Genomic DNA, 20865 nt, shown 5'->3' with positions numbered 1-20865 from the left:
GGCCACAACAACCCCATGCAGCGCTACAGGCTTGGGGAAGAGTGGCTGGAAAGCTGCCTGTTGGAAAAGGACCTGGGGGTGCTGGTCGACAGCCGGCTGAACATGAGCCGGCAGCGTGCCCAGGTGGCCAAGAAGGCCAGTGGCATCCTGGCCTGTATCAGAAATAGTGTGGCCAGCAGGAGTAGGGAAGTGATCGTGCCCCTGTACTCGGCACTGGTGAGGCCGCACCTCGAATCCTGTGTTCAGTTTTGGGCCCCTCACTACAAGAAGGACGTTGAGGTGCTGGAGCGTGTCCAGAGAAGGGCAACGAGGCTGGTGAGGGGTCTGGAGAACAAGTCTTATGAGGAGCGGCTGAGGGAACTGGGGTTGTTTAGCCTGGAGAAAAGGAGGCTGAGGGGAGACCTCATCGCTCTCTACAACTCCCTGAAAGGAGGTTGTAGCGAGGTGGGTGTTGGTCTCTTCTCCCAAGTAACAAGCGATAGGATGAGAGGAAATGGCCTCAAGTTGCGCCAGGGGAGGTTTAGATTGGATGTGAGGAAAAATTTCTTTACTGAAAGAGTGGTGAAACATTGGACCAGGCTGCCCAGAGAAGTGGTGGAGTCCTCATCCCTGGAGGTATTTAAAAGACGTGTAGATGCAGCACTTAGGGACATGGTTTAGTGGGCATGGTGGTGTTGGGTTGACGGTTGGACTCGATAATCTTAGAGGTCTTTTCCAACCTTAATGATTCTATGATTCTATGATTCTGTGATTCTATTCTAGACTGCATGTGCCAATAGCATATTTGGGTAGGCCTGGCAAAACCAGATTCAGGAACGGAGTTCATTGTGCAGTCAGGCTACCTATGTAGCCAAAGAATTGGTGGAGGAAAGAGGAAGTGCCTGTGTGAACACATCAACTATTGATGTGATAATGTGCTATAAAAAAACTAGGAAATTCAAGCACAGAATGAACATAGAATTCACAGTTTTCTTTGGAATTTTCTGCCCTTCCAAAATACTCAAAATCTGAAACACAGAAAATTATTACTGAAAGTATTTGAGATGCATAATTATATCATACACTAACCGGCCATCTCTATGCTCTATTTTAAAAAAGAAGACTAATACACCCGTAACACGCTACCTGTCTTTGCAATACCAAGAGGCGTTTTGGCTCTGGGGAAGGCTTGCATGGGTGATACACACAGAACTGTGCTAAATGTAGCGCAGGCTCTTGTCGTGGACCGTATGCTTGCCAAACTTTTCCTTCCCTCCACGCTTCATCATAGAAATAGTTTGACCCTACTTGCATGTATCCATCGTTAAACACACACCTTCCAATAATGCTCTTACAGTTCTGTTGCAAGCTTTCATGTTTATCACTATTCTTGAGCCTCAAGCTCTTGAAGTCATAGCAGTATGTTAGAGCATCAGTTCTTTAAGATGTCCCCATTTGTCTAATGACAAAAACAAGTCTGGGGAAAAAGCCAAAAACCAGATTATTGCCTCAGTTGTTTTTAAACACTTAATAAAGGTTTTGTGCAGCTTTTACATGTGGGACTGGCAATACCGGGTGTGCACAGGGGCTGGGGGTGGCTCTTGCGACTGAGGCGGCGTTGGGACTCTTGCAAAAGGCAACAGCCCTGCATTGCTCTCCTTCGCCGTCCATCTCTCACCATTCGGTTTTGTGCTTAGCTCCTGGACTCGTGTGATGTAGTCAAAGTTTTTGTTTTTTTGTTTTTTTTCTCTTTTTGTTCTGAATGCAACGGCTTGCTATTTTTCAAGCGTGCAAGAATAAGCTTGACAATGCAACGAAGCCCACAGGGAACTCAGGTCTTAGAATAGGCGTTAAATAAAAGCAGTTTTATAATGCTTCGTTTCCACACGCGGGAACAGAGGAAGTGCCAGGCTGGGTTTTGAGCTGTTTTTCATAATGAAGGAGATCCTGAACAGGCACCCCCCTGAGAATGAATGGGTCTGCACTGAGACTTTGTGTTAAGTGCTCCTGACTTCTGGGACTACCCGCATCTCTCCCCACGGGAGATCCCAGCGCTGGTGGGATGCTCGGCGCCCTAGTGCCCCGCCGGGGCCCCGGCAGAAGCGGGAAGCGCCGGGCGGAGGACGGGCACTGCGCCCTCCTAGGCTTCACCTCGCCCCGCGCAGGCGCGCTCGGACCGCGCATGCGCCGCGGGGCCGGCGGCGGACAGGTGCGCAGGCGCAGCAGCGGGACCGGCCGCCGCGGGCGGGCGGGCGCGGGTCTGCATCCGGGTCGCCGCCGTGCCCATTGTCTGGGGAAGGGGCCCGGGGCTTGGCGGCTCCGCGGCGCTGCACCCGAGGGCCCCTGCCCGCCCGCCGTTCACCTGCGCAGGCTTTAGTAAGTGATCCTCAGCGGCTCTTCCCGCCCCTGTCCCGGGGAGATGCCGGGGTGCCCGCAGGGCGCCCCCTCCCCCGGGCGGGCGCATCGCCGTCCCTCAGGCGCCCCGCGGCCTCGACTGTCCTTTCCCCGTGCCTCTCGTCGCTGGCGCTGATGGATCACGCCAAGGCGCTACGTCTGGAGGTGCTGGTGGCTCCGGGGGCCTCAGGCGACCCCAGTGTCCGCCCAGCACCCCCCGGGGTTCCTGCCGGTGCCCGGGGCTGCGGGCAGCCCGCGAGCCGCGACCGGTACGGTGCTGTGTTGTTTCCCGGCGCCTGAAGGGAGCACCACAGCTCCGCCGGGCAGGCAGCTCCTGGCTGGTTAGCTGTGGGTAAACCCTTCCCGGTGTGCGTGCCGCCGCTCCCCTCCCTCACCTGTGGGAATGAATGTCTCCGGGACCCCGGTGCCGTCTGCATCTGCCGGCTGCTCTTCGGGCGGTGTGGCGGGGGCTGCCCCTGCCTGTCACGGCCATTCTGCCTTTCCTTCTAATTTAAATATCTTTAATGATGCTGAATTCTCATTATGCCATCTAGTAACAATACTATGTTTTTTTTTCCTGCAGTGGACCGCAGTTCGAAGAGGAGACAAGTGAAGCCTTTGGCAGCTTCACTGCTGGAAGCGTTAGATTATGATAGCTCTGATGACAGTGATTTTAAAGTTGGAGATGCTTCAGGTAAATATGCTTCCTCATCTCGCTTCAGAATTATCTCATTTTTGTTTTATGGTTGCTCATTTAATATCATGTGGGAGACAGAATGGTATTAGTGAACTGTTGGGACTTGGAGCCACTTGAAGTTCAGTGACTCGATTGGATAACTGGAAATTCTCATGCTGTGGATAAGAAACAACTGATTAAACAAAACATCCATACAATACTTAAATTGCAATTAATTTTTTCTCAACAGAAAACTCATGTTTATCAAACAAGTTTTGGCAGAAGCATTTGAGTAGCTTCTGTGCTGACTACCTTAGCTATATCTATTGCTTTTTATTTCTTCAATGTAGAGATAATTTTTGAAATATTCACTGGATTTAGTATTGAAATAAGAATGTTCTAAAGCCATTTTGTTTTGAATCAGTCTGGATAATAGTTTGTTGTGGACTTAAGAACTTGCCTATTTCTCAAGGTTAATTCCCCTTGGTGAGTGAAAACCTTAAGCAGAAAGGTTATCTGTTAGGTTTTGATAGTTTTTTACAATAGACAAACTTAAGGTGTCCATTCAGATCGCTATGAAGAAAGGTGTATGCATTTCATACTAGAAGGAAGTCCTTGCCTCAGAATGTTTTTGTTCTGCAGTCTTTTCTGTGTGTGCAGATTCCTGTATCTGCAGTGAACATCCACAGAAACTGAAAGTAAACAAGATGCCAAAATAAAATGAAGAAATTCAAGTATATTGGAGGGAAGGGAAAGAAGGGGCATGACCATGTTTGTGAATAAACTTCACATTGGATGTTCTGTGGCATATGCTCAGGGAAATAAGCAAAGAGATGCAGGATGTGTACGATGTAAGGGAGGCATTATGACAGCTTGTTAAATAACTTCACTTTGTTATTTCTGCACTGGGGATGCTGATCTATGTTTTCACGTGAATGTATCTTGCAAAAATATTCCTCATCTCCCATTTAAAGGCTTATTTTTTAACATCTGGCAAACTCCTCCTTACTAATGAACTTAAAAATGCTTAATGATCATTTTGCCAGTGCCAGTTTTAAGATATGCCCTAATGCTCCTTGTTTGTTTGGTTTTTTTTCCCAAGCTTAGACATATTTCTTTTGGTTGATGTGGTAGAAGCAGGCTGCAATGACTTAAGAGAGTAAAACTGATGTCGTCTTACCAATTTCAAGCTAAGATTTTTGGGGGCTTGTTTAATTTACTTTTTTAATCTTGTTTTGGGGATTTTTGATCCTGTCTTTTGAATAAGGGCACTGCCATTTGTAAAGACAATTTGCCATAAAAGGAAATGATTTTTAGTTCCCAAAGAAAATCTCCCTATTCTGGAACAGTAGTGTAAGTAGGATTTAAGGGAAAAGGAGAATTGAAAATGGAGTATGGGAGATGGACACATAATGCAGAGCAATATATTATTTGATTAAAAGACAATCATTAATTAATTAAAAATAATGAATAAAACATCCTGACTTATGTCTAAATGCAGAGGATTCATTTGTAATTGATATCCTCTTTGACTTTTAGGATAGCGTATGTGTATGTACACATGGCGGGGGATCAGTGTCTAGCCTTGAGAGTATTTCAATCTCAGTTTCATTTTGAGGAAGTTGGATGGATTTTCCTGTAAAAAAGCAACACTGAATTGAAACAAGCATATGAGAAAAACCCGAGTTCTACTTATGAAATATTTTTCTAATTACGGTTTGTGGTCATATATCTCATATAGCTTGTTTTAACATTTCAGACCCTATATCTATCACTTGTAGAAATTAATGTTCTGTTTAATAAGATTTAAAATTTAGTGAAAACACTGGAACAGCAGCACAGTTTGACGTTTTACACTTTATTCAAAGATTTTCAAGAAGTTGAAAGGTGAAAGGAGAAAGTTGTGAGGGTTTGGAGAAGTTGGGGAGTAGAAAGTTACTAAACATATAACCTCTTAAGTTGAAAGAAAAAAGAAACATTTGTTATGTGTAATGTAAGTTAAATGGATAGTTGCAGGATATTTGAAACAGGACATCTGTGCTGATTTAAAATGAAGCTGGTATAACATAGCCTTAAATTTGGTTGTACCTAGTCCATTTAGATTTGGGTGGAAGAAGTGCTGAAATAAAGGGACTTTTTTACACACACATATAAATAAAATTGATAATTTCAAAGTTATATATATATAAAAAGAATATGTGTGTACGCACACAATCAGCCCTACTAGACAAATTCTAGATTGTTGCTAATAGGAAACAGGTTTTTCTTTTTTTCACTGTGGATTCAGCCTTCAAAGCATAATGTGTATTTCTCTGTTACAGTCAGGGCTATTGCTCTTTTTCCTCTTTCAATGACCGTCGAGGTCTCTCTGTGTGCAGCCTGTTGCAATTCAGTATTTAGTATTTGTTTGAATTCAGAATTTCATTGTGTAGTTTGCTTACAAAGGGAAATAAATGTGACAGAAGGAAGAAACAATCTTTCTATGTTGAAAATGACAATTTTACTCATGCTCTCAGAAAAATCCCATAAGTATGGTAATTCCACAGCTCTGCAATGTATGTTTATTTGATTCACAAATGCACATATAGGTGTTTAAAAAAACAAAACAAATTTGAAAGTTAAAAGTTAAAGGACTATTTAAATACTGAATTAAAAGAATTCTGCAGTTGTTTACTCCCTGTTGATTATGTTGCATCCATATGTATGAGCTTTAGGTTATTAAGTGATATGTGCTAGTAGACAATATTGTGCAAGTCTAGGAGGACTGAGCCCTGAACATTTAAGCTTTTACACATGTTCATTGTTCTATCAGATTTCTAGGAATATGAGATGCAGTAAGGATTTGAGAAGTTGGTATTAAGTACTTTTAGGAAGGAATCAGCATTTCTGAATTTTTGTATTCAGAGTCCTGATGTATTGGTAAATTTTTTTCATTACAGAAAATATTTCTAATTGCCTAACCTCCATTTCCACCAAAAAAAAATCCATAGAAGATATGGCCTTTTCTTACGATGTAGTTAATTTCTTTTATTTTGGGTTTAGGTCACACCAACAGGCAGTTACTGCCTTTTCCACTTTAAAGAGTTCATCATTCTGACATCTCTTTAGGGAAACTGATTTTAGAACTGTTACGTTCTTGTAAATTTACTTAATGTAAATAGTTTTCAGGCCTGTAGGCTTTTCATTATGTTAATATTGAATTAATTAATTTTTTAATGGCTTCTCTGTTTCTACGTAATAGAAAGTAGTAATGCCATATTTTAAAGTTCTGTATTTTTCTGTTTTTTATAAACATCTTGAAAAATTTATTCCTTAAGTAAGAATGTCATATGTAATCTTCATGGGGAATCAATCAAAAAAACTGTCCCTTTGGAGTCAGAGCATACAAATACGTGACTTGAAATGATGGTACTGTAATATACTCAACTGAAGTTTTTTAATAATATGTTTCATAATACAGATCAGTTATTTGAAGTTTTGCTTTTAAGTGAACTGGAACATACTTTGGTTTTTTTCTTGGTGGGTTTTTTTTCTTAATTTTTTTTTTTAATTTTTTTTTATTTAATGAGAGCAGCTGGAGATATACTGATGTCAGAAATCAGTGTATAGTTGTAGAGTAATTTCCAGCAGGATTCCAAAGCAAGGATTTACCACTTTTCTTCTCTCTCATTGGTGAAGTCGGTCAGTTTCGGCAGCTCATATACTGAAATTGAAATGATGCAGAGAAATGTAGTGTGCTCCCTGAACAGGAATGATGTGTGAATTTAAGGACTGGCTCTCTGTCTCAGTGTAGCTAAGAAGAGTGTAGCTGAATGCTGCCTTGAAGAACTGGATTCTGTCACTACTACTGCTACAAGTCTCCCAGACTCAAATTTTTAGAGGCATTTGTAAATGTTTGGTTTTTTGGTGTTGAGTGTGGAGCCTGACTTGCAGAAATACTATGTACTATTATTGCAATTGAGGTCAGTAGGAGCTCTGTTTAAAACATGTAATAATCTATATAAATGCATATATTAGGTATTCTGAAAAACCTGTGACTTGATCTAGAAATAAAAAGTTGCAAATATCTTTATCTTTCTGTAATTTGTTTCCTCTTAGCACAATGGAGATTCCACTTTTGCTTTCCTGTACAGGATATTGTAATATAAAGAAATGTTTGCGAAGCACCAAAATACTATAGTGATAAACACCACTGAAATATTGATGAATAAACTAATATGTTTGGTTTTGAGAATAAACTTAAATGACAAGCAACAGAAAAGTTGTAGGGTGTTTCAGTACACAGTGAAGGTAAGAGAAAATACTGAATAGCTAATCATTAGTAAATTATCATGTAATTGCACAATCTTAATTGTTACAATCATTTCAAGGCTTGACTTTGCAACTGTAATGTGTAGTCCCTCAGAGCGGAATTCCCAAGGGCTTTTTCCCACTGAGAAAATGGAAAACACGGGCATTATGTTCTCTTGGGTTGTCTTCATCCCAAGTGAGATCTTTTATCTGTACAGATGTCTGCTACTTGAAGTAACACTTTGGAGTGACTGACGAGCATTTTGAACTTGCGTTCTCTTTGGAAACGCTGAGGTTTCTGTTCTTCTGTGTGTTTACTGACAGCAGAGGAGTAATGTAACAAATCTAGGCTTTCATTCCAGTGTCTGGGCAGGGTGGATGTAGTGATGGGGTGACATATTTTTTCTTTGTTTTCCCCCTACTGTGACTCTTTATGCCTTGTCTTTCCAGTCTGTCTGTCACTTACGGAACCCTTGCTCATTGGTTCAGTGTCGTTATGCTTGTTCAGTCAGTCTTGAACAGGATTTTCATGGTCTCCTACTTTACTTTCTCTTGCATCTCCACTTTTTTGTGCATATATCCCATCTCTTGTGTATTTCCTACTGCTTGGAGAAGGTTCTGTGCTTTACTAATTCCAGCTTGGTGGGATGGTCTGTTTGCAGCCTGGCCACCTCTGAGAGTCTAGACATGCTCAGTGAGGATGGAATATTTCAAGTGTTTCTTGAGCATGTACTTGTTACAGTGCCTCAGAGACTTAGACTTAGCATGTCCCAGACACATGTTCAGCTGTCTCCCAGATGTCACTTCCCTCATACAAGATATGAAACTCTTAGGTGTTTCTGGGAAAAATATATTTTCTAGCTTGCTATTCAATTTTTGTATTGGAATCCAACTTTATGGATTATGTAGGACTGCAACTTTGCTGAGGGAAGTCATGGGGTATGCAATACTTCATCCCAAACAAATAAAGTTTGATAACGTTAAAAACAGGGAAGCTGGGAAATGTCAAGCAAATTCAGGAGCTAGGGTAACCGATTCCACCTGTGTTATAACATTGTAAATAAGGCAGTTCCCAATGACTCAAGTCAAAGTTGGCAACCTTTAGTTTTGTATGTTCTTAATCACATTACTTTGGACAGTTCCATTTTTTTTAACTGCCAGCATTACCAATGTTGAATTGCCAGTAGTCTACCAATGTTTAATCATCATACTCTGCAAAATAGCATAGAAAGCCAGTGGCGTATATCTAACTGATGCTAGATTCTCTTTTTTGAAGTTAAGTTGAAAGTGAAGTATTAAGCCTTTTCAGTTCTTGCTTTCAGTATAGTTATATCGGTCTCAGCATAATGAAGCTCTGTGGCTTTAGTCTAATAGATGAATGTGATCAGGAAATTTACCACTTACACAGGTCTGCCTTTGGCGATTTAAAAGTTCATATTTTCCATATGTGATCTAGGTTTCCCTGCCTGAATTTTACATCCAGTTATTAATATCAGAACTTTCTAGTTAGTTTAAGCATTTCCTTAAGGTATTTTTGAGTCTTTAAAATTATTTACAATTTCTAGATCAGATGTATAGGAAGTACGGCTGCTTTTACATGTTTGGTATAGCACATGTGCAAAGGAGTTTTTGTGGCTCTGGAGCTGTTCTTATAAGGAGGTTTATGGGCAGAGGCTGTTGTCGACAAACACTTTTTGCAGTGCTTTCCACTTTCCCCATCTGTTGGGATGAAGGCAACCTGGGTGAGGGATTGTACATGGTCTGTAACATGGTGTTTTAACAGAGATACCCAAGTAATCTCACATCATCATGTCAAAGATTTGTTGTCCGCCTTGTGATTGGGAGAAAGAGGCTAAGGGACCACTAGACAGGGTGATGGTGATCGAGTGGCTTTAACCTCCAAAAGAGTTAACCTCAATTGTAGCCTGTTTTTTGTTATTGCCCTCAAAAAGAGGATATCGTGAAGCACACTGTGGGCTGGATAACTTCTCACATGATGCCTGTAGTTTATTATTGAACAATATTATTTAGTAGGAATGACTTCAGACATGGTAGTTGTTTTCTGTATTACTCAGTTTTTCAGGTTTTTCACTCCTTTTCAATGTTCCAGGATCCTGGATTGTATTCTTTGTATGTAGCTTTGAGCACCTGAGTAAAACTCAACCAGACAGGACTCAGTGCAAAAAAAAAAAAAAAAAAAAAAAAGAACTTTCTAAAATGATGCCAGATGCTTCTCTTCTGCTATTTGGAGTTGGTTAGGCTTTGTTAATGGAAGAGGCAAGCCCAAAATCGAATCCATGATTTCCTTTAATTAGCTTAGCCTTCAGACTTCACTTAAAAACAAGCAATAAAACTGCTTTTTGGAGAGCTGCTTGTTAAGCTAAATACTGCATTGAAGAATCAGCCAGTCTTCTGTGAGTAGGTGGCCATGTACTTACGTAGTGTAGCACTTACTCTCTGTATACATGGATTTTCTTAGAATGTTAAAAAAAAAATAATTAATAATTAAAAAATCACAGGGTACCATGTTTAAAGTTGCTTGTAAAACGGTCCTGCAAAACCCTGGGAGGATTTTTTTAACTGCTGTAGTGATTTCAGTAGCTTTCCCCTGAAGTCTTGTGCATAGTAAGTACTATACAAGACTCCACAGCTGACGTGGAGATTAGTAGTCACTTTTGTTTATATTTATCACGCTTTTTCTTATATCATCTCTGGAGCATAATGTTCTGTCCTGGAGAATTCCTTTCTGAACTACCCTCTTTAGATTTGACTGCCACCTGCTGTTGTGCTCAGTAGAGCTAAAGATACAAGGTGTACAGAAATGAATGATGTCTTTCTCACAACTGTTCTCATATTTGTTCTCAGTGGAACTCTATATTCTTCACTATTTGGCAGTGTATCTGGCCCCATCTTTCACTGAGAGTAGCTTGACTTCTCTCCCATAGGAATGACATGATATGGTTGCCAATTTGAAAGAGCCATTCTTTGAGAATTTCTTTCAAGGAGAAAATGGTATACTACAGCCTCTTCCTAACTGAAAGTGCATCTGACAGAAGAACACCTGCAAAAATAGCTGTTATCACAGAATAACTCTTTCTAGAAAAGTACCTATCACGGTGGATGCATTCAGACAGAAGAGGGATATCGCTTACTATAGGTATCTCTGGTGTGTACATGCATGCAAAAAGGAGAGTACAAAGCATAATGTGCAGGCAGAAGGCAAAGAGAATTTGAAGGAGAGAAGTGAATGTAACTAACGTTTATTTGTTCTCTGCTTTATATTGTTTGTATGGCATAAAGCAGCTAGAGAGTATTCTCAGTGTTGTAGTATTGATGTACAAGAATCACTGTCAGTAATTTAGAGTGCTGTTAAAGATCAAACTATACCCAGACTAAGATTCCCCCAAAAAATGAAGTGGAAGCTTAAATTCACAAGAAGTCTAAGCATGTTTAGAAATGGAACAGCACAATTAAAGCATCCAAACAAATTACTGTCATGGAGTTATGGTAGGGAAGTAAAACAAAAGAAAATCATATAAGGTAACTTAAAAATCCATTTAAATTAATTTTAACATAGCAAACCCCTATACTACCTTATTTACAGTGGGACAAGTAGTGCATGTTGGCAGTCAGAATCTGTGAAACGAGATACAAAAATACATTTTGCTTTTAAACATACATATGGCATTTAATCTATAATATAAATGTCTAGTATGGAAGTCTAGCTTTAGGAGTTACTTGTAAAGTGTTTGTGAGAGCTGGCAATTATCATAGAATGGTCTGGGTTGAAAGGGACCTTTAAAGATCATCTAGGCCAACCTCCTGCTGTGGGCAGGAACATCTTTCACTAGATCAGGTTGCTCAAAGCCCCATCCAACCTGAGCTTGAACACTTCCAGTGATGGGGCATCCACAACTTCTCTGGGCAACCTGTTCAGGGTCTCACCACCATCATCATAAAAAGTTTCTTCCTTATATCCAATCTAAACCCTACCCTCTTTCAGTTTAAAATCAGTCCCCCTTTTCCTGTCACTACAGGCCTTGGTAAAAAGTCTCTCTTTCTTATAAGCCCCCTTTATATATCAAAAGGCGGCAATAAGGTCTCCGCAGAGCCTCTTCTTCTCCAGGCTGAACAACCCCAACTGTCTCAGCCTTTCTTCATAGAAGTGTTTCAGCCCTCTGGCCACTTTCGTGGCCCTTCTCTGGACCCTCTCTAACATGCCCATGGATATGTATCCAAACAAAGCTATTGTAATTTAAAAATAATTTTTTAGATTGCATATTAATACTTTTTTTTATTTCTTAGGCATGCCTGAAGAGTGTTCTGCTATTTCAAAATTTCAGTTAATTATGTTGTACTTCCATTACTACCATTAAGGCTGGTAGGTGTAGGGAAATGACTGAATGACTCTTTTCTCAAAAGATTGTACAATAACTTGTGTTACTGCATCTCTTTTTTTCCTGGCTCTCTAAAGGTTAGAACATTTGCAGGAAACTTTTACTTTCTATTAGCTCGTAAGGGGACTGATACCATTAATATCCCGATCAGTAGTAGTAGCGCTTATGGATTTTTTTAATGATAATTATATAATCTCCTCAGCAAATAAATTCCACATACTTATGCAGAAAAAGACAAAACTGACCATTATACCAAAGTAACAACTGAGTTACTGGCTAGTCATAGACAGTGTTCTATGGGGTAGAAATAGATGCCATGTGAAATGTGTAGCACACTGCCCCACTGTTTGTTTATTTGGCTTTATACAGAGATGGATGTGCACAGAAATTCTCTGTGCAAGGTGATACTGAGTGGTGGGGGGTTTTTTTTGTGGTAACTAAAGCGATTAAGGATTTTTTTTAATTTGCAAGCATCAACATGTTTCTTCTTTGCATCTATGTGACAGTGCATCAAAAACTTGGTGATGACTCTGAACAAACTGAAAACTGTAGCCATTACCTAATTGATCCCTGCGTTGGATCAAGCAACTTTATATTTTCTTGTTAATTTAAAAGAATATTTTCTGAGTTTTTCTTCGTTAAAACTAATACTTTAAATGAAAAGTAGTAGGTGAATATAAGATGAGACATAGTCAAGGTGGTTGATAAACAAGGATGTTTATAAAATTTAACAAGTTCACTTGTCATCTTTTTCAGTAATTTTTACATGTACTTTACAGATGTCTTATTTTTGTGATTTTTTTCATACAAATCCTCTTCTGTTCCTTTCTGTTGCACAGATTGGCCTGTGTTAATTAATGGAAATAGTGACTACATGCAGAATAATACCATATGAGTGGTATAAAGTTAGAATTTATGTATTGTTGTGCAGCTGCAACACTGAATGAGGCATAGCTTAGAGATTAGTAAGTGAAATAACATTGGAAATTAAAAGAGCCCCCAAACTCGGAAAAACAAACCTGTACTAAAAATGAAGGTGAGGGATTATCCATACTATTGTTAGTACTTGTTATGTAAACTCTTCATTTTGTAATTTTAAATCTCTTCTATTGGGTAGCTATTTTAATTTGAAGATTTAGAAAACGCCTCCAGAAATTAAAAACTGGAATGCTCTTTCTTTAAGATGTGACTTCACATGGAAATTATTCTGTGCTACGGCTTATTGTTAATATGAGCTGCAGTTCAAAGGAACATTTAACGTTCATTTAATAAATTCTGCCATCTTTTTTTTGCCATCTTAAAATGCACTCATTTTTAACAGATTCTCAACATACCACTCGAAATAGCAGTATTTGGACACCAGCTGAAAAGATAGGTGGAATACCTTATGAGGGAGGAACATGCATCATTCTTTTGTTTAACAACTTGCTTCAACAGATTTTATTTTTGGGGGTACATTTGTGTCGGAACTTTTTTTAAATTTTCATATGCTCAACAGATTCTGAAGGAAGTGGTCATGGGAGTGAAGATGCATCAAAGGACAGTGGTGAAGGTTCCTGTACTGAATCAGAAGAAAATATCTTGGAGGAGGAACCGGCAGAAGAGAAAGTAGAAGAGCAACAGCCAAAAAGCTCCACTGAAGAAGAGGTGCCAACAGCAGACAAAGAGGTAATTAAAACTGAAAAGAAAGAGCAAGAAGATGAAGAAGAAAAGCCGAAAAAGAAGAAAGAGAAAGAGAAAGCAGCTGAACCTGATGCTGTGGCTGATGAGCAAACAAATGAACCAAAAAAATGGAATTTGCGCAGGAACCGACCTTTGCTGGATTTTGTATCGATGGAAGAACTAAATGACATGGATGACTATGATAGTGAAGATGACAATGACTGGCGGCCTACTGCTGAGAAAAAAAAAGGAAAAAATGCACTGCGAAAAGAGGGGAGTGATGGAGATAATGAGGATGATGAAGATGATGGGAGCGGAAGTGATGAGGATGACAATGATGAGGAAGGTAATGAAGAAGATAATAGCAGCACGGCTAGTGATGGAGGATCCAAGAAGAAGAAGAGTAAAGTTCTTAACAGGAATAATGCAGATGATGAGGAATTGACAAATGATAGCCTGGCTCTTTCACAAAGCAAGAGTAATGAGGTAGTGCAACCAACTTTCTATAATATATCTGTTGACAAATGGAAACTACTCCCCAGTAGCTATTCTGTTAATTTGAAAAGTTATACTGATTGGCTGGAATTGTGCTTACAGGAATAAGCAGAGCAGCAGAATTGTGCTAAATAGGCACTGCATATTAAATAACCTTGCTTGGACCATTTGGCCAATCTAATGCCACTAAAGTCAATAGAGAGACTTCTCTTGGCTTTAGGGGGCGTTGGATTAGTTCTAAAGCAAATAGGAGGTCCAGTATGCAAATCAACATGTATTAGCGAGACTTTTAGTTCTGTTTTAGCATAAATGTTGCATATCTGTAATGTTCTGAAAGTTAAAAGCATCTGTGACATATTCATAAAATAGCTAAATGATAGGTTATTCTTTATCCTAGCCCTTTGTGACGAACATCAAAGTCTGAATACTAAGTTCACTGATAGAAGAATTCTAAGTAAAGAAATACACACACTGAGTTTAAAATCAAATAGGATAATCGTGATAATTTATGTTGGGTTTGCTTATAATGCTCAGAAATGCTTACAGTACTAAAAAGTATTTGCAAACTATTATTATTATATTAAATATCTTCTAATTGCAGAATGTGAAAATTATATGTTAAGTGTTTAATAATGCAACTTTTTTTCCCTGTGCACAATTACAGTTGCCTAAAGGTTGTGCCTGTGGAAAAATTAAGATACTAGGTTGTCAGGATGGTTGACTTCATGTCCTACAATAGCAAAATTTTGAACAGAATAAAAAGAGTTGCTGTAAAATCTACATTCAATTTTCAGGAAATAATTGCAATGTCAACATAACATTTGATAAATGATAGTGGTATGGCACTATTTAAAGTTCTGCTGTTCCATTTAATCTTTATTTTAATGTGTAAAATGACAGGGAACTAAACAGAGTATTTGGAAGAATCAGTTGTCTCTGTTTCAGATACTTTATTATGTATTATATATGTGTGATTGCGAATGAGCTGTGCTGTTTTAATTACTAATAATAATTGTGATTGGGAAAACAAAAGCATAATTCTGGGGTTTTTCTACTTTTTGTATAGGCATCTTCTTTCATTGTTTAGCTCTGTAATTCTCATGTTGTTACCCGTATTCTCTTGGCTCAAGAGCTGAAAGTGCTCTACCAATACTGATGATCAGAACTTCAAATGGAGATAGGCAATTTTCTTTCGGAGTTGTTTCCCATATAAGAATGGAGATGTGAATCTACATTCTTAGGGATATATTCTTGAATATGTCCATAATTTCCATTGACTTGGAAAATTAGGTCTGTTTCAGAAATCCAGAGCTGTCTCTGATGTATTTTTTATGAAGCTTCTTGATATGCATGGACCTCAGAGTCTGTTCTTGCCTTGGATTTAGGACATTGATCAAAAGATAAAATAAAAATTTGAAAATTTGAAGTTCAAATTATAATTTTGTAATTGATAATTTATCTTTACTGCATGTAAAGCAAAGTACTGTTCATGAATAGGTTTTTAACAAGAAGTCTTGCAACAGTGAGTATCTGTAGACTGGATTATAGACTGTAATTTTTAGATTGATACTCAACTGTGTTACAACAGTATACTCTCCACGAATACAATATTTTAAAATAGTAAAAAACCCAAAAACAACCTGTGTAGCAGACAAGTCTAGCAAAATCTCATTACACTGCAGAAGCTAAGTTCTTAGAAAAACAGATGTCTGAATGCATAATTAATTTATGAAAGAATGTTCAGGTAATTAACTCTGAACATGTAGTAGTGTCCTTAATATGCATTCTTCCTTTCCTTTACTTACTTTTTGGGGGTGGATGTTGGGGGGGGGTATTGGGGGGGGGTTGTTTGGTTTTTGTTTCTGTGTGATTTTTATTTTATTTTTCTATATTTTACAAAAATATTTTGAGGTCTGGATACACAGTATTTTAACCTGTGCTGTAATGAAATACTATGTGCTTTTCTACTATATTAAGCACAGAAGACAAACTTAGCTTTCTTTTCTAGGGTCAGGCATCATTAGTAGATAAATGGTGCTTTTCTGTTTTTATAATTGCTACCACTTTATGGGATTTTTCTGTTCTCAGTGAGGTGGCTATTTTATTTTTTAATTTTATTTTTATCCCTTTAAAGTTACAACATAGGCATATAGCTTGAAATGCTCACTTTCTTCATTAACACCACAGAAATGGGAATTACATAGTGATTCAGCTGAAATCCTTTCTCTCACTTGGGTAGGGAACACGACTTGTTCAGGAGTTGGCAGCAGTTACCATCTCTACATAAAAGTTCCCATGCTGTAGACAAGTAGGCTCAGCTTTTGGGATGGGGTCTTTCAGGTGCTTACATGGACTAAGCAGGGGAGAGCAGCATTTGTTCCAGATCACTCCCTCTCCATGTCTGCGTAGAAAATTAAGTCGTTCTGCTGCTCTGTTTGACCTGTTGGCTGTCTTCACATAAGGTAAACCATAATAGATGGGGATCCTAACATTAGATCCAAATTTGATGTCCTTCCATCATTGCTTGTTTCTTTCTTTTTTTACCCATGTTTGCGTATGTTCTCACTGCCTAAACAGGTATTGTTATTTCAGTGTTGTTTTTAGAGTGCAATTCTGTTAATATAATTTAAAGTAATAGTTTGGGGTTTTGTTGGTTTTTTGGGTTTTTTTTTCTTTCTTTTTTTAATTACCAGACCTTGGGCTCCTATAACAGTAGAGATCACAGATTTCTTTTAAACTTCTGTTAGTGAAGCCAAATAACAGTTTAAGTCAAAGATACTGTCAGAAAAAGCTGATTTCTGTAGAGCTGCGAGATGCGTCTGAGAAGCCTGTGCCATTGCACAATTAATCTGCCAAAGTGAGGGAGTATCTACTGCCATTTTCTTATCTGTAATGTGAATGGTAAACTAAATGTGTGTATTTTGAGTAATGAGGGGCCACAGTATTTTTGAAAAAAATGTGCAAGTTTCCTCAAAATGCTTTGCAACTTTGTCCTAAAAGGAGGATGTTGGAAGAAATGCTCTGTAAGTCTGAACTCTGTAGGGGAGAATCTTGTATTTTTCACTATTAGTGGCCTTCCTGTAAGCAAGCATGACTGCGTGAATGGTTGCATAATCTTTCATTTTTACCTCTAGATGAGCTTTTTTTTTTTATAGGTCATGTATACTTACATTGTTTAGAGAAAACGGATGGGAGATCCAGAAGCCTTTCCTAGCTGCTAGAAGTATGTATTTGACCTTTCCTAGGTCAAAAACATTATAACAAGCCACCTCTATTCCTTGAGGTAAACTATTTGAGCCCAGCTTTGGGTGGTAAAACTATTTTACCCCTCTATCTTGCTTTAAAATCAAGCAAAGATACCGCCCCTTACCCCGCAAATACCTGCCCAGATACACCTAAAGTACAAAGAGACTTCATAAATGATTCACTGAAAATTTTGTGCGGAGACTTACTCTGTCAGATTGAGAGGCTATCATGAAATAATTGCATGGGTTAGTGTGAGAATTTAAGATCCTTGAGGAAGAATATCTACTTCAGGTCGCATTCATGATACTTTTTGTCTGCTTAGGCTACACAGGCACAGTATTGATGCTATGTTTTATGTCATGGGGGGTTGGAATGAGAAAAAGATGTTTGAGAGAGCATCTTTCACCTTAATTTTTTTTTTTTTCTGGTAGGATAGCACAGCAGTTTTGGAATATTCACAGATTTCTAATATTTTGAATGGATGCCATGTAGGCTTGAACTGTCAGCCTCTGCTATGAAACTATTACTATTTCTTTATCCTGCAATGATTATTTTTTACTAATGTGCCTAATTTCATACTTCCCTATATGCCTTCCTATCATCCATGAAGGTAGTTCAAGCTCAGTGTTTGCTTTTAGATAATAAAAGAAAATGTATGGAAGCCATGAAACTTTGCAGAAGAGACAGTGGCTGTACCTCACAATGAAAATAATAAGAAGCCTAGATGGTGTTTATGAAAAGACTAAAATTTACATACAGCTTTATTTGGTTTGTGAAACACTTCTCTATGTTTCCTTTGAGAAATTCCCTATTAAAAGCCACATTCTTTCTAAGTGGTGTAGTTCACCTTGAAGGTTGCCAAAACAGAGCAATGTACTTGTTCTGCAAATCCTTACTTCTGTATATAATCAAAAGAAAATAAGTTGTTATAGCTCTAATAAATCATATGGCTTTGCATAGACACATATAAATTTGCATTACAACAAAATAGAACTGAGTTGATAATTTGTTATACTTTACCTAAGTAAAGACTTGGCAAGCTTGTGTTAGTGTTTATTTTCAGATTTTTCAGATCCATGTAACTTTTATTTTTTGGAAGGTGCAAATTTTAACAAAATGAAGCAACTTCTCTGAATAATGGGACATTTGAAGGTCACCTTTGGCCTTGGTGGGGTTTTTTTTTTGCTTTTAAATGGTTTTAGGTGTGTGTATTTGTTCCTTTTTGTAGAACATAAATGGTTTAAAGACATATATGTTTCTGTCTGAGGAAATAAGACCGTTCTTTGGCCTTTGGATCTTAACAGATCTCTAGGTATATTGAGATGAGATTGTATCTATCCTTTCTCCCAGCTCTTATATTTGTGGATGAAGTGTTTCAATGTTTTGACAACAAAGAAGCTTTTATTCTTGTGAAAATAATTTTCCATCTTTTTTTTGTTTGTTGCTCAAAATTGAGCAAATAACAGATCTTTTGTTTGTTTTAAATAAAATTGAAGTGCCTGGCATAATCCATGTGTCTTCATTTTTCAATATTAGGACTCATTGATCCTTGAGAAGTCTCAAAATTGGAGTTCCCAGAAAATGGACCATATTTTGATTTGTTGCGTTTGTCTTGGAGATAACAGTGAAGATGCTGATGAAATAATCCAGTGTGACAACTGTGGAATAACAGTGCACGAAGGTAATACAACCCTTCATTCTCATTGCGGGAGGAAGGCGTATGCTTTGCTTTTAATAAAATGTTAACTTGCTTTCTTCAAAAAAAATGAAGCCTTTGAACTCTGGCAGGTAATGTTTTGTAATACTACATGAATCTTTTTTAGTGGTGAAACATCCATCTTCTACTTTAGCAAAGCAAATATAAGCAACTATGGGTCAGAACATGGTCTACAGATACCTATATAATGAATCACAGTGTGCAAATACTGGAGCTATAAATTGTATTTTCAGGGCTTTAGGATATTATATTAAATGTATTTTTGTCTTACCTATTTTAGTATACGAATTTGATTGCATAACTGCAATATAAGATCATGAGAATAGGAGGTCTTCTAAAAGAGATGGTTTTTTTTACATATATTTTTGCTGTACCAAAAAGGCAGAGAGATGCAGAGGAGGAGAGAAAGGAATTGTCCATGGCATTTAGTTCTAAGTGAAAACAGCTAGCCTTGAATTTTCTCATAATTTTCACTGACAACTTGAAACGGGGAAATTTTAAAGTTAAAACATACTCAAATTGTTGCTTTGCTAATTGCTTTGAAATCTAGTCTATGTGTGTTATAAATGTAGGAGGCCTGGTTTTAAAGAAACACTTCTGGAATAATTCTGAGGTGAGTGTATGGAGTTTTAACAGCCTTACATGGAAAGTGAGGCTGTATTGTGTGTTGTTGCTCTTTCTCTTGAGATGGAAGGTAGCATAGATACTAGCAGAGAGAGGCATACCTATTTTGTTGAAAAACAAAACCTGTGTTTTTCTTCGTTAATAAGGTTTCTTTTGTTGTTGTTTTTTTTTTTTTTTTTTAAGCATTTCTGATATCCTGTACCTTTTTAGGGCTTCACTTTTTTTTAAGGTTTCCCAGGAAAATGAGATAGGCTACTTCAATCCCTGAAATTATAAGAAGATAGACTTTCATTCTTCAAAAGCATAAAAGCCATTTATTTAACTTATGTAACTCCCATAATTTTAAAATTTTTTGGAGCTGTTTAGCGTGCCTTTTCAGGCAGGAAGTGCTTTTCTTAATCTCCTAGTCCCCTTTTGTTTTCTCATGCTGGATTGGAAATTGTTTCAAAACAGTATTTTTCATGCATTGAGCTGTAGTTCAATTTTTTGCTTAACATCAATTAGGAAACTGAGGATGGAATTTCTGTCCTCAGGTTCAGGTGCCTTATGTTAAGTGTCAACATGTACTCTTAACTCCTGAACTCCTGTTGCGGTCTTTTGAAGAGCTAATCAGCACTGTCAATGGAGCTTAGAGAGCAATTTAGTTGACCTAATTTATGATGAGCTGAATCACGCTCTAGGTGCCTTTGAGGGCATTGGTCAGGTCTTCATTGACTATAACAATTGTTAGACTCCTAAATTTAGCTGTCTTGGTAACCATTTGCAGAATTCCTTCCTCTGTCTGTGAAGTTTTTGGAAAGTAATGTGCAGAATATATTCGATTTGAGATGCAGTAAGCTACTAAAAGGTAGTTTTATAGAAGCTTGATAGACTTTTTTTTCCCCCTAGCACATTCTAATATTAACTCATGAGAAAAGAAAAATTAAATGAAAGTGTCTTTTGATGATAGTTATGAATGCCTATTTGAGAATTCCCCAAACATTATATACAGTCAAAACATCTAAACCCTAAAGCCGTGGAGCTCCCTGAAAATTCTTCTGTAAGATTTATTTCATGATCGTACAGTTAGTCATGTTAAAGTGCAGAATGATTGTGATAGAAAAATGATCTTCTGCCTTTATAGAATAAAATTATCACAAATTTGTTTTTCTATTCCAGAGGAGTGCCTTAAAAATCCCCAAAAGATCAATTCCTCATTTTGTTTAGTTTACTAAACCTTTGTCCATACAAAAGGTAAGATTATAGCTGGCTTTCCTCCACAGGAAAATAGTTTCATAGTTCAAAAGTCGCTTGAATTGTAGTAGTTCAAAATCTGTCTAAAAGTAATTGCTGCCATTCTTCTTTTTAAAGTGTTATAGGCAAAGATGCCCTATAGTCCCACTGTT

At 38.0% G+C, this 20865-nt stretch overlaps 1 protein-coding gene across 1 annotated transcript in view; it reads left to right on the top strand.

Moving 5' to 3' along the window:
• Window positions 1-2161: 2161 nt before the first annotated feature.
• Window positions 2162-20865, top strand: part of PHF14 (PHD finger protein 14) — a 169981-nt gene continuing 151277 nt past the window's right edge. Inside the window, 5 exon segments of the mRNA XM_076331424.1 lie at window positions 2162-2290; window positions 2292-2355; window positions 2957-3067; window positions 13235-13884; window positions 18676-18820. Of these exon segments, the coding sequence (XP_076187539.1) occupies window positions 2162-2290; window positions 2292-2355; window positions 2957-3067; window positions 13235-13884; window positions 18676-18820 (1099 nt within the window).

This window comes from Aptenodytes patagonicus, chromosome 2 (genome assembly GCF_965638725.1).
Source record: "Aptenodytes patagonicus chromosome 2, bAptPat1.pri.cur, whole genome shotgun sequence".
Lineage (NCBI taxonomy): Eukaryota > Metazoa > Chordata > Aves > Sphenisciformes > Spheniscidae > Aptenodytes > Aptenodytes patagonicus.
This window is presented reverse-complemented; position numbering and strand designations above follow the sequence as displayed.